The 12,088-nt window shown below is 24.9% G+C and overlaps 1 protein-coding gene across 1 annotated transcript; it reads right to left on the bottom strand.

The window, feature by feature from the left end:
- Positions 1–2,500: 2,500 nt before the first annotated feature.
- Positions 2,501–3,079, bottom strand: J7337_012779 (uncharacterized protein; the record flags this gene model as incomplete). The annotated part of the gene is made up of 3 exons (XM_044830282.1): positions 2,501–2,661; positions 2,709–2,955; positions 3,011–3,079. 3 exons carry the CDS (start codon positions 3,077–3,079, stop codon positions 2,501–2,503), a joined length of 477 nt encoding a protein of 158 aa, XP_044675198.1.
- Positions 3,080–12,088: the final 9,009 nt, after the last annotated feature.

The raw sequence follows: 12,088 nt of genomic DNA, 5'->3' as shown, positions 1-12,088 counted from the left end.
GACACAAAACTTCAGTAGCCAGCCGAGTCTCACAAAATGCTTTCCCAATCCTGCGCCGGGGTATAAAACCATGCCTCATCACTCACAGATCCCGGTGGCATGTATAACGTCGAGATCGAGCCCAAGAAAACGAAACATTAGAGAAATACCACTGGTAGAAAGAAAGTTTAAGCCGTGCTGAACGCATGCTCATGCATGGCGGGAACATGAACACGGTTTAACGATTTAAGAAAATTGCGACATTCGCGCGATATCCCTTTGAAGAAGAAAAGAGCGACTTCGGGCTTGACGTTTGGCGTAGAGAAGACCGCAGACGTTGCAGAGAGTATGAGATCCGAAAGGGCCTTCACGCCACACTGGAGTCTCTTTGATGAAGCATGATGTGCAGCACGGAGTGGGCTCATGTGTTCTTGGTGACTTCTGCTTTTTTTCGTTAGAATGAAAAAAAGGACATTCTGGTGGAAATGAATGACATACCGAATGTCGCCTCAGCCTGTTACGCCACGTGCGGGCTTCATAGGTATCCTTTAGACTGGCTCTAGTAGACCTTGAGCGGATTGAACGTGCCGACGTGGCGGGTGATCTGACGGATGAAGTGCGAGAAGCAACCTTCAATTGGAGATGAGTGTCTATCCCTGGCTTCGCAGCCAAGGGACTCGGAATAGCTGCATTTTGAAACAAAGCGACCTCACAAAGAGGTAGACCGTTCCGTTGCACGTCCTGGATGCTAGGTCGGATCTGGAACAAGTTAGTCTGCGAGACCGGCAACGGGTCAACAAAGACGTGTTAGTGAGAGGGAAACTCACTTGTCGAGGAGATTTTCTCAGCGAAAGTAAGGAATATCGTCGGGGCGGGAAAAGGCTAGATTCCGGGGGATTAACGGGACAAGGATGGTGAGCACGATCTCTTCGGCGCCGAATTGGCTTTGCCGTCTTGGCGAGTGTCTGCTGTCTGTGCTTCATGATGGAACAGGAAATGGACGCGTTTGAGAAGGGGGGCAGTTAAGGGGGGAAAGGAAATCCGATCTCGAAGTTCAAGGGAGAGGTTAGGGATCGAGGCGGTACTAATACCCCTCTGAGGCGCTTGCTAAAGTTAGAGCGAAAATTGCCCCAGCAGAACCCTTGTAGATCACTGCACGATTGGGTCTGGACTGTGCAGGGACCCTGATTCAGGGTCCATCCGCGGATCCGGAGGAAACCTACCGAGTGGCTTCATGGCCCATTGACAATCACCAACAAGACTGCATTTTCACAAACGGGGAAAAGGAAATCCGATGTCTCTCAGCATCCCAATTCACTCAGCCCTCCATCTCAACTTGGGCCAACAGTTTATCACACAGTTATCGCAACTGTCCCGCCAAAGTCACACCCCCTTGTTTACCTTTGCTTTTTCCCTCTCAAACCTTGAGACGTCTCACCCGCTCGGACACTGTCCCTCGCAGGAACCTGGCGTGACAGTAAGCCCGTTTCCACAGTTTCTTGCATGGCGGCTTGGCTTCTGTACCGTGGCTGTCTACGACTGATAGATAAGACTGGTCCCCCCGTCCTGCTTGCATTGCAACCCTCATTTACCGACGCGTAAGCCACGGCGCGTTACGGATACTCCTCGCACCTACCTACTACATGCTAAACACAGGCCAAAACTGGGCGGATGACTTGTTTGGTGTGCTGTACAGTGTAGTCTTTGCTGCAGGTCGCTTGCGCAGAGGATCAGATGGTCTGTTCTCACTGTGTCGATGTCCCCCCGCTTCAGAGTCGGCATTTGAGCTGAAAGGAGCTCATATCAGCCAATTGAGGGGTAAAAAGTCAGATGTCAGAGTTATCCTGAACTCCGCACCTCTCCGGATTCCGCTAAGGTCAGGCAGGTACTTCTAATGCCGAACTGAACTGGACAGGCGATGCGACGTCGTACTGTAGGATGGTAGCAGATCGAAATTCAAAGAACCGGAGGGCAGCTCCAGAGGTGATGTGAAATGTGTGATTGGTTATGTTTTCTGATGCGATCTTGACATCACAGTTGCTGTTGGGAGGGACCTTTGTTGATGAGCTGCCAGACAGTTTGCGATTGGATGCAATTAGCTTCTAGGCAACGGTGCTTTTGTGCTCTGACCGGGAAAAATTGCTGAAATTGGTTTAGTGATTTTTTTATAAACTTAATTATTTGCTCCGAATACTCCTGATCTCCAATGTTACCTGGTTTCCTGATCTCCAATGCGCCATATGTTTCTTTCATGATTATGACGCTCGAACGCTGCAATAAAAAAAATGTGAAGACCTTCTCCCCTGCCCGTGCAGCACTTGCCAAGAGTGAGGGGCAGTGAGATATCCTTGGGGGCCCCGTAGCATGTTATAAGAGGCGATGAGACTTGAATGGTCATCGGGACTGCGATGAATGAGTACCCTCAGTTGATACCTTTGTCGACGACCACGACGACGCATTAGAAATAGAGTCGCATCCAAACTCCCTCTCCAATAAGAACGACCGGGCCTTTTCCTCCCTCTTAGCGTACAGCAATCCACAGACGTTGCAGAGGGTACGACGTCCCGATGGTCCAGACCTCCATTTCGGCGTCTCGGTTACATGGCAGAACTCGCATGACCTTGTATGATCCGACGCCTTGGGTGCTTTGTGTTCCCGCACGCAGGGACAGGAAATAGTAGCCTGCCGCGATGGTGATCGGCGTGTGGTGGAGTGGTGTTTATGCTTACTCCGCCAACCCTCGGTTCCGAGACTCTTGTACTTCCGCTTGGAGCCGCTGCTGCTCTTCCGCGGCGGCTCTGGCCCTGGCTCTGCGGTCTCAATGCTACGCGCATATTGGCATGGCATGATGCTAAAGCTTGGCTTGAAAGCAGCAGGCTTGTGATCCTTAGCGAGCGTGGACGGGATCGTCGCGGTCTGGAATAAGGGGACTTCGCAAAGCGGCCGGCCGAAACGCTCGGAATCGAATTGGAAATCCTGGATCACGTGAGTAAGTACATTTTTGCGTTGACTCCCAATGTAAGTTACCCACGTCCTGCTTGGTCGCAAGAATAGTATCCGTAGTTCTGGGAATGACGGGGTTTTGCAGAGAGCAGGACATTGTGGTTTTGTAATCGGTTCCACCGCCTTTTACGGCCCCAAGGGGAGGCTTTGTTGGAGTTTCGATCTCGAGGGGAAGCCTTTTTTGCAGGCATCGTGGATTTCTATATAATCTCCCCAGCGATCGGAAAACTGACGTTGATATGATGTAATCACTAACGCACAATTTCCCGAGAACCTTGACGGAGCATTTACCCTAAATGATATAGGAATGCGGGTTCCCCTGACTGCTTATTCGGAGCGAGCTGGCTTTAACGGTTTAGTGTTTTGTGACAGCTGTTCTTGGTGTCGTATGATGGGATTCCTGTATCATTCTTATCACAATCCTGTGACATTTTAAAGGAATTTGTAAATGCCCCTTGAGTTATCCCCATGGAGAACTTTAACACTAGACTAAGTGTTTAGCGGTTTAATGTGTTATGATGTGCATTCGCGTGGGGCGAGAATAGTGCATTTTGTGGTGGAGCGAGGGGGGTTCAAGATTGTCCCCATCCAGCTGCCTTGATGCAGGTTCCACGCGCACGATCAGCAATAAATGATGCAGAAATAGAAGCAGTCTTATGACTCAGAATTCCTTCTAATTCTGATCTTTCCGATTATTGACTCCTTTTATTTTTCTACAATTTTTTCTTCCTTTTTGACCGTCGAAAAAGACGAGTGTTGCTGAAACTTGAAGAGCGGGGACCCGGAAGTCAAACTCTGTTGCCTGATGACTGTGTCACACACCTGGAGCAAAAGCTCCGAGCCTTGAACTGTTTTCCGCAAACAAATAATAATTGGCCTATCATTAACCTGACCTGCATTTCACTCTACTAGGTTCTCTCTGCTAAAATAAGCTCTTAGCTATAAGCTTTAACTATAAATAACACTTCTAGCCTATAACTTAAATATTAATATTATAATAATTAATTAATAATTATAATATAAAGCTAATATAATATAAACTTAAATAATAACTCTTTAATTAGCTTTAAAAGTATATAAAAATACTTTTAATTTTTTAATTAAAATAAATTAATTTAATATTATAAATACTTTAAATCTTTAAAATAGTAGTTTTTATATTAATAAAACTAGTTTTTTATTAATATTAACTTTATTAAATATTAAATATTAATAATTATATTAATAAAACTATAATTATATTTTAAATTATTAAAAAGTAAAAATATCTTTATAATAATATATAAAGTATAGCTAATAAGGTCTTATAATAAAAATAATATAATATAATACTTATTTTTTAATATATTATATATAAGGTATTATATATAATACTAAAAAAATATAATAACTTTAAAAGTAAGTCTTAAAGTTATATAATACTATTACTTTTAACCTTATAATTTAACTAAATAAGTAGCCTTAATTTATAAATATAAAAAGATATTTCCTTTAGCTTTAATAAGCTAAATACTTTCTTTATTATTATCTAATTAAAGTAATTAATATTAAAGCTTTAACTTTAAAAGCTTAATTTTAAATAAGCTAAAAATTATAAAAACTAATATAAGATATAATACTATATAATTAATATTAATAATAGCTATAACTATTTAATTAAAGTAATTAATACTTATATATCTAGCCCTTTAATTAAAATCTATAGCTTTAAGCTTAATACTATTAAAAAGTAAAAATATCTTTATAATAATATATAAAGTATAGCTAATAAAGTCTTATAATTTAAAGGTAAAAAATAATAATAAAAAAAAGACTATAAGAAATAATATTTTTTAATATATCTTTAATTATAAGCTTTATATAACTAGCTATAAAGGTTTAATTAAAATAAGATCTTTATTATTAAATAGAGAATTAAGTAATTAATTTAATAGTATTAGATATAAAGATAAAATATATAAAATTTAATTTAAAAAAGTATAAAGAAGCTAAAATCCCCTTTAAGGTCCTATCTTTTTATATTTATTAAGATAAATAGTTTTCTATTCTTATTAATAAGGCTAAACCTCTTACCTTAAGTTATATACTTTAACTATTATATAGGTCTTTATATAGTTTTAATATATACCTTTATACTTAAGAAACTATATTAAGTAAGTAATTTATTAAAAGCTATTATATATATATAATAGGCTTTTTTACTTTAGTATATTCTTTATAATTAACTAATTAATTAATTACTATTTTAAAAAACTATTTAACTTTTTTATATTAATCTTAATTTCTTACTATTATTTATTCTTTATATAATTAACCTAGCTAAGCTTTAAAATAAAAAGTAATTACTATAGTATTTTAAATATTATTTTACTAGTTAAAGCTTATTAGCTTAGTAAATATAAAACTAGCTTAAGTCTTTAAAATTAAAAAGTAAAGGTATTTAAAGACTTTTTAAATAGGTAAGTATTATATTTTTAGTTTTTTAATTATTTTATAAATATAAACCTTTAAGTCTTTAATTATCTTTTTTATAGCTTTTTTATTCCTATTTATTATCTTATAGTAAGTTATATATAAGGTATTTTTAATAGCTATAGGCTTATTAATTATAACTATAATAATAGCTTAATTTAGTATTAAGCTTAAGTAAATTACTAGTTTTTAGCTTTTTAATTATAAGCTTAACTATATAATTAGCTTTAAGGTATACTTAATATTAAGTAATAAAAGTAAAGAAAAAAAGGGACTAAAGCTTTAATATTCTAGCTAATATATAAGTAACTTAAGATTTATATAATTATTTAATTTTAATAATAAAGTAAGGCTTATAAATATTAACTACTTTATTAAAGTAATTTTAATTAATTACTAATTAGTAATAAAATTATTTAAAGTTTAGAGGTATTAAATAAGTCTTTTATTTTCCTTATTAAAAGTAATTTAAAGATATTAAATAGGTCTTTTATTAATTTAAAGAAGTAGGCTTATTATAAGGGATTTTAAGGCTAATTTTATAATTATTATATAAGTTAAGTAAATTTAAGCTTTTAAAAGTATAAAAGATTTTAAAAATAAAAGAGTTTTTAAAAATAAAAGAGATAAATATATTAATTTTATTAAGCTATAGTCCTAGCTATAAATAAAGATTAGTAATAACTTTTATAAAAAAGAGCTTAATTAATTAAATAAATTAATTACTTACTAAAGCCTAAATTAAAAGGAAATACTATTAAAATTTAATATAATTTTATAAATATTTACTTTAAGTTTTATAAGCCTAGTAACTTAAAAGCTTATTACTTAAATTAGCTTTATTATAGTAATAAGCTTATAAAACTCCTTTTTCTTTTAAGTAAGTATATTATTATAAGATTTAGATTTAATTTATTAAAATATATACTTATTTTAATTTAGCTTTATTTTTAAGCCTAGCCTTTTAATATAAATATAATTATATCCTTTAAAGTAATTAAATAGCTATAACTTATTTAAGTTTTAAAAGATATTTTACTTTTATTTTAGTAATTTAGCTTATTTAAATATTTTTTTTTAAAGTATAGCTTTAATTAATTTACTATTTTTTCTTTTTTTTTAATAAAAGTATTTTCTAGATATTACTTTAAGCTTTTTAAGAATTACTATTTAAGTTAAAAAGTATACTAGATCTTTTTAATATATAATAAAACTAGGCTTTATAGTCTTTTAAGGGATTAGTACTTAATTATTATATTATAAATAAGCTTTTTATTAAAAAGACTTTCTTTTATTATTAATATCTAGTATAATAAGTAATTTAAATTCTCTTATAGTTATATATTTAAGACTAATATAAAATTATATTATTATATTAAGTAATTAAATAAATAGTAATTTATAGCTATTAAAGTTAGGCTAATATATTAATAAAAGTATAAAATAATTAAAATTATATAAAATATTATATATTACTAGCTATTTTTTTTAAATTAAAATTATAGCCTTAATATAAGATATTTAGCTTACTTTATAAGTATTAAAGATATAAAGTTAGCCTTTTACTTAATTTTATAAAATAAAGACTTAGTATTTAATATTATTAAAGTAAACTATTAAGCTAATAAACCTTTTCCTAGTAACTATAAGCTTTTAATTAATAAGAAAAGTATAAAAGCTAAAGTCTATTTTAACTTTTAATATTTTATTTAAAAGTTTCTTTTTATAGTATTATTTATTTAATTATTTAATATTAGCTAAAAAAGGTAAGTTAATAAAGCTTTTATTATTTTAAATAATAAAGGCTTATTTATAAATCTAATAAATATTAGTTATTTTATATAAAGTTATTATTAAAAGCTATATTAAAGCTTTACTATTAATATATTAATTTTATTTTATTTACTTAAGTAATTAAACTAATAAGAAATAGTAATTAAGCTAAATTATATTAGTTTTATTATTTTTTAATTATCTTTTAAAGCTATTTAATATTAATACCTTTTTAATAACTATTTTATATTATTTAAAGATATAAGTAATATTATATATTAAAAGATTAAATAATTTAAAGTCTTTTTAGTTTTTTTATAAATAAATTATAACTAGCTATATTATAAAAGCTATATTAAAGTAAAAGTTATTAATATTATTATATTTTTTAATATTATAAAAATCTCTTTTATTATTTTTAATATAATATTTATTATAAATAATTAAATATTATATAATTTAATTAATAAAATAAAAGAAATAATACTTATTATTTTTTTTAAATATAAGCTAAGTAGTTTAGGTTTTTTAATTAAAAAGGCTAAGGTTTTTACTATATATATATAAAGACTTACTAATCTAGTAGCTATTATTAAATATTATTATAAATAATTAAAAGTAAAAAGTAATAATTATTTTAAAAGTAAGGTAAGTTATTAATATAATAAGGCTTTTATAAGATTTAAAAAGTATAAAACTAATTAATTAAATACTTTTAATTTTAATATAATAAAGGAAATATATATATAAATATAAGATTTATAATAGTAAAAGTATAAATTAGTATAAAAAGAAGGAATAAAAGTAATTATTAATATAAGTTAAGAATAGCTTTAAGTAGCCTTAAAATATAAAAGTAAGAAAGTAAATTAGCTAATAAAGCAGGAAATAAGTAATATATTAAATAAAAAAAAAAAAGGAATTAAAAGAAAAAAAAAAAAAGCTTTTTATATTTATAAAAACCCTTTATATAGCTATATTAGTAATTTATTATAATTAAGTATTTAAAGCTTTTATTTTAAACTTAAGATTTTTTTTTTTTTATTACTTTTTATTTTTTTTCCTTTTTTTTTATTTTTTTAATTTTTACTTTAACTCTTTTTATTTAACTAATTTCTTTTATTACTTTAACTTTTTAATATTAATACTTATTATTATATTTACTAAAGCTTTTAATAGCTTTAATTTTTTAAAAAAGGAAAAAAAGCTATTTTAAATCTTATTATAATTACTAATTACTATATTTATAAGTTTAAGTTTTTTTATAAAGTTAATTATTACTAGTAATTATATAGTAATATTTAAATTAATATAAAAGATTTTAAAAACTTTACTTTTTATATACTTATATATATTATTACTTTTTATATTACTTTTTATATTAATTAATCCTTTAAATCTTTAACTTTTTTAATATTTAAATTTATATTAATATAGCTTTTAATTAAATATAATATCCTTTATATATTAAGCTTTTATATTTTCCTTTTTTTAACTCTTTAATACTAATTATTAAATTAGCTTTTACTTTTTAAAAAAAGATATTTATATTTACTAGCTAGAATAATACTACCTTTACTATATAGCTTATTAAGTATATTTATTAATTACTTTAGCTTATATATATCTTAATTAAGTTTATTTACTATTAAGGCTAATTCTTTTTTAAATTTATTAAAAGTAAGCTTTACTTTAAAGCCTTTTTAATTAATTCTTTTAGCCTTTATAATCTTAAAATATATTAAAATTATATTAATTTTTACTTTTTTATTATTAATTAAAATAATAAGCATTTCCTTTAGCTTTTTTATTATTATATTTTAATTAAAGGTTTTTAAAGTAATTAATACTTTAATTATATTTAAAATATAAAAGCTAATTATAACTAATACTTTTTTTTTATTTATTAAGCTAATAACCTTTTATCTAGCCCTTTTAAGGCTTTTTTATTAAGAAAAGATAATATTATTAAAGTAGGTTTTTTTTTATAAGCTAGAAGATTTTACTAAATATTTATAAATTAATTAAACTTTTAGTTTTCTTTAAGAATTACTTACTAATAGCTTATAATACTATAAAGTAATAAATTAAATAATATAGTAGTAATTAAAAGTATTAAATTTATAATTAAATAGCTAAAAAGTAAAAAATAAAATATCTTTAGGTAATAAAGATTAGGTTTTTAATATAAGATTTATAAAACTAGATAATTAGTTAGTATTTTAGCTTTTAAAATTATATTTTTTTTATAATAGATTTTACTTTATTTAAATTCTTTAAGGTTTATATTTTAAAAATCTATAATTTTAATACTATATTTAAAAAATCTAAAATATATTTAATATTTATTTAAAATATTAAAAGTATATTTTTAATATATCTTTTATATTATTTAAGTATTTAAATAATATCTAATTTAAATCTTAAGTTTTTAAAGTATATTAAAGCTAATCTATCTCTTTTAAATTTAGATTTTATATTTTTTATTTTAGTAAAATACTAGCTATTTAAAAGCTTATCTTTTTTATATATTAAGTAATTATTTACTTTTAGTTTTTTATTTATATTTTTTAAGGCTTTTTTACTTAATATTCTTTTTTTATTTTAGCTAAATTTTATATTTTCTTTTTAAGCTTTTATAATTTTTACTATAATTTATAATTTATAATTTTACTTTTTCTTTTTTAATATAATTAAATAATTACTTATAAAGATTATAGGTTTTTATAAAAGTAATTATTTTTATTTTTTCTTTTTTTATTATTACTTACTTTTTTTTTTATTAAAAGTATAATTAATATTAAATACTTTTAATATTATTAACTTTACTTTTTATATTCTAGCTATTATAAAGCTAAAAGCTTTTAATTTTTACTTTTTTTAATTAATCTTAGGATTAATTAATTAATTTATAAGTATTTTTTTTAGCTTTTAATAGCTCCTTTAGTTATATTTTAAAGTATATTAATAGTCCTTTATATAGGTTTAGTATTAGGTTTAGTATATTTAAATCCTTTTTTTTATTTTTATTATTATTAGTTTTATTCTTAAAGTTAAAAATTACTTTAATTTATAGTATTAATTAAGTTATTTTTAACTCTAGCTAATTATTTAATTTAATACTTTTAATATTAAAGACTAAGCTTTATAAAAATATAATATTTTTTACTTTTTTATTTAATTTTAAGTCTTTTTTATAAGTTTATTATTTATTTTTATTTTTAATAAACTTTTAAAGCTAGTTTTTATAAATTAACTTATTTAAAGGTAATATTATATCTAGCTCTTAAAGTATATAAAAGTTAGCTTTTAAATAGTATTTAATAATATAAAATAAACTATCTTATTTTTTAATTAACTTATATTTAATTAATATATTATTTACTTTTAATATATTATATTTAAAAATAAAATCTTTAACTTATAATAGCTATTATTATATTTTATATTAAAGTTTATTATTATATTAAGCTATTGCTTTTTACTAGTATTTAATAACTTTTATTTTAGCTCTTTTTATATTTAACTTTTTTATTTTTAAAATATAGATTTATATTTTAAGCCTTTTTTTTAATATATTAATTATATTTTAATTAATTAATTACTATATAAAATACTTAATTTCTAAGGGATATATAGACTTTTAGCTATATATAAAGTAAAAAGGTAAAAATTTATATAATTTCTTTAAAGCTATTTACTTAATAAATAGAGTATATTTAAGATTATTTATTTAAGTATATTTCCTTTTATATTTAAGCTTTTTTAATATCTTTTAAAATATATAATACTTATACTTATTTAAACTATTAGCCTTAGGATTATATAGTAATATCTTAATAATCTTTATATTATATTATTAATGTACTTTTAAGAGTTTTTTTTTTATTTTAAGTCTTTTATTTACTATAGCTATTATAATTATTTTAAAATATAAAATAAGGCTTTTAATAAATTATACTATTACTTTTACTAATAATACTTTTAGTAACTTAATTTTAATCTAGCTTATTAAATTATAATATACTTTAAGTAAATACTTATATTTTTAATTATTTAGTATATATTAAGTATTAAAATAGATCTTAATAAAAAGATTATTTAATACTATATATTAGATTTCTTTTTTTAAGTATTATAAGTAATATTTTTAATAAGTCTTATAAGACTTAATAATAGCTATTATATTTTTCTAGAAGTTCTTTTAGTAATACCTTCTTTTAATAAGGTTTATAATTATATTATACCTTTTATAATTACTAGCTTTATAATATTATTTAATTACTTATTTTTAGATTATTAAGTCTTTTTTAATTAATAAGGGCTACTTTTATTACCTTTATAAGCACTTTTAGAGTTAATAACCTTAAATAAAAAATACTTTACTTTACTTTTAAAAAGTATAATATTAAAAATCTATTATTTTTAATAGCCTTTTTAGTATTAATAGGTATTAAGTTAAGTATTTTAATTTAAATATATAATTCCTATTTAAGACTTTAAAGGATTTATTAATTTTAATTATATTAAAGTAAAGATTAATAAAATCCTTTATATTTTCTTTAACTTTTATATTTAATTAATTAAATAGCCTTGCTAGTTTATATAATAGCTTATTAATAACTTTATTTTTTAAGCTTAATATATACCTTACTTTAAAATTAAAAAGAAGTAAATAGCTAATTTATTAAAAAATAAAAGACTTTAATATATTATTTATTTTACTATTTAGCTAGTATATTAAGATTTATATATTAGTTTTTAAAGTAAACTTAATATTATATATTATTCTTTTAAGTCTTTAAATATATATAAAGTTACTTAATATTCCCTTTTTATTATATTATATATTAACTTAGCT

Source organism: Fusarium musae, chromosome 10 (assembly GCF_019915245.1).
Source record: "Fusarium musae strain F31 chromosome 10, whole genome shotgun sequence".
Lineage (NCBI taxonomy): Eukaryota > Fungi > Ascomycota > Sordariomycetes > Hypocreales > Nectriaceae > Fusarium > Fusarium musae.
This window is presented reverse-complemented; position numbering and strand designations above follow the sequence as displayed.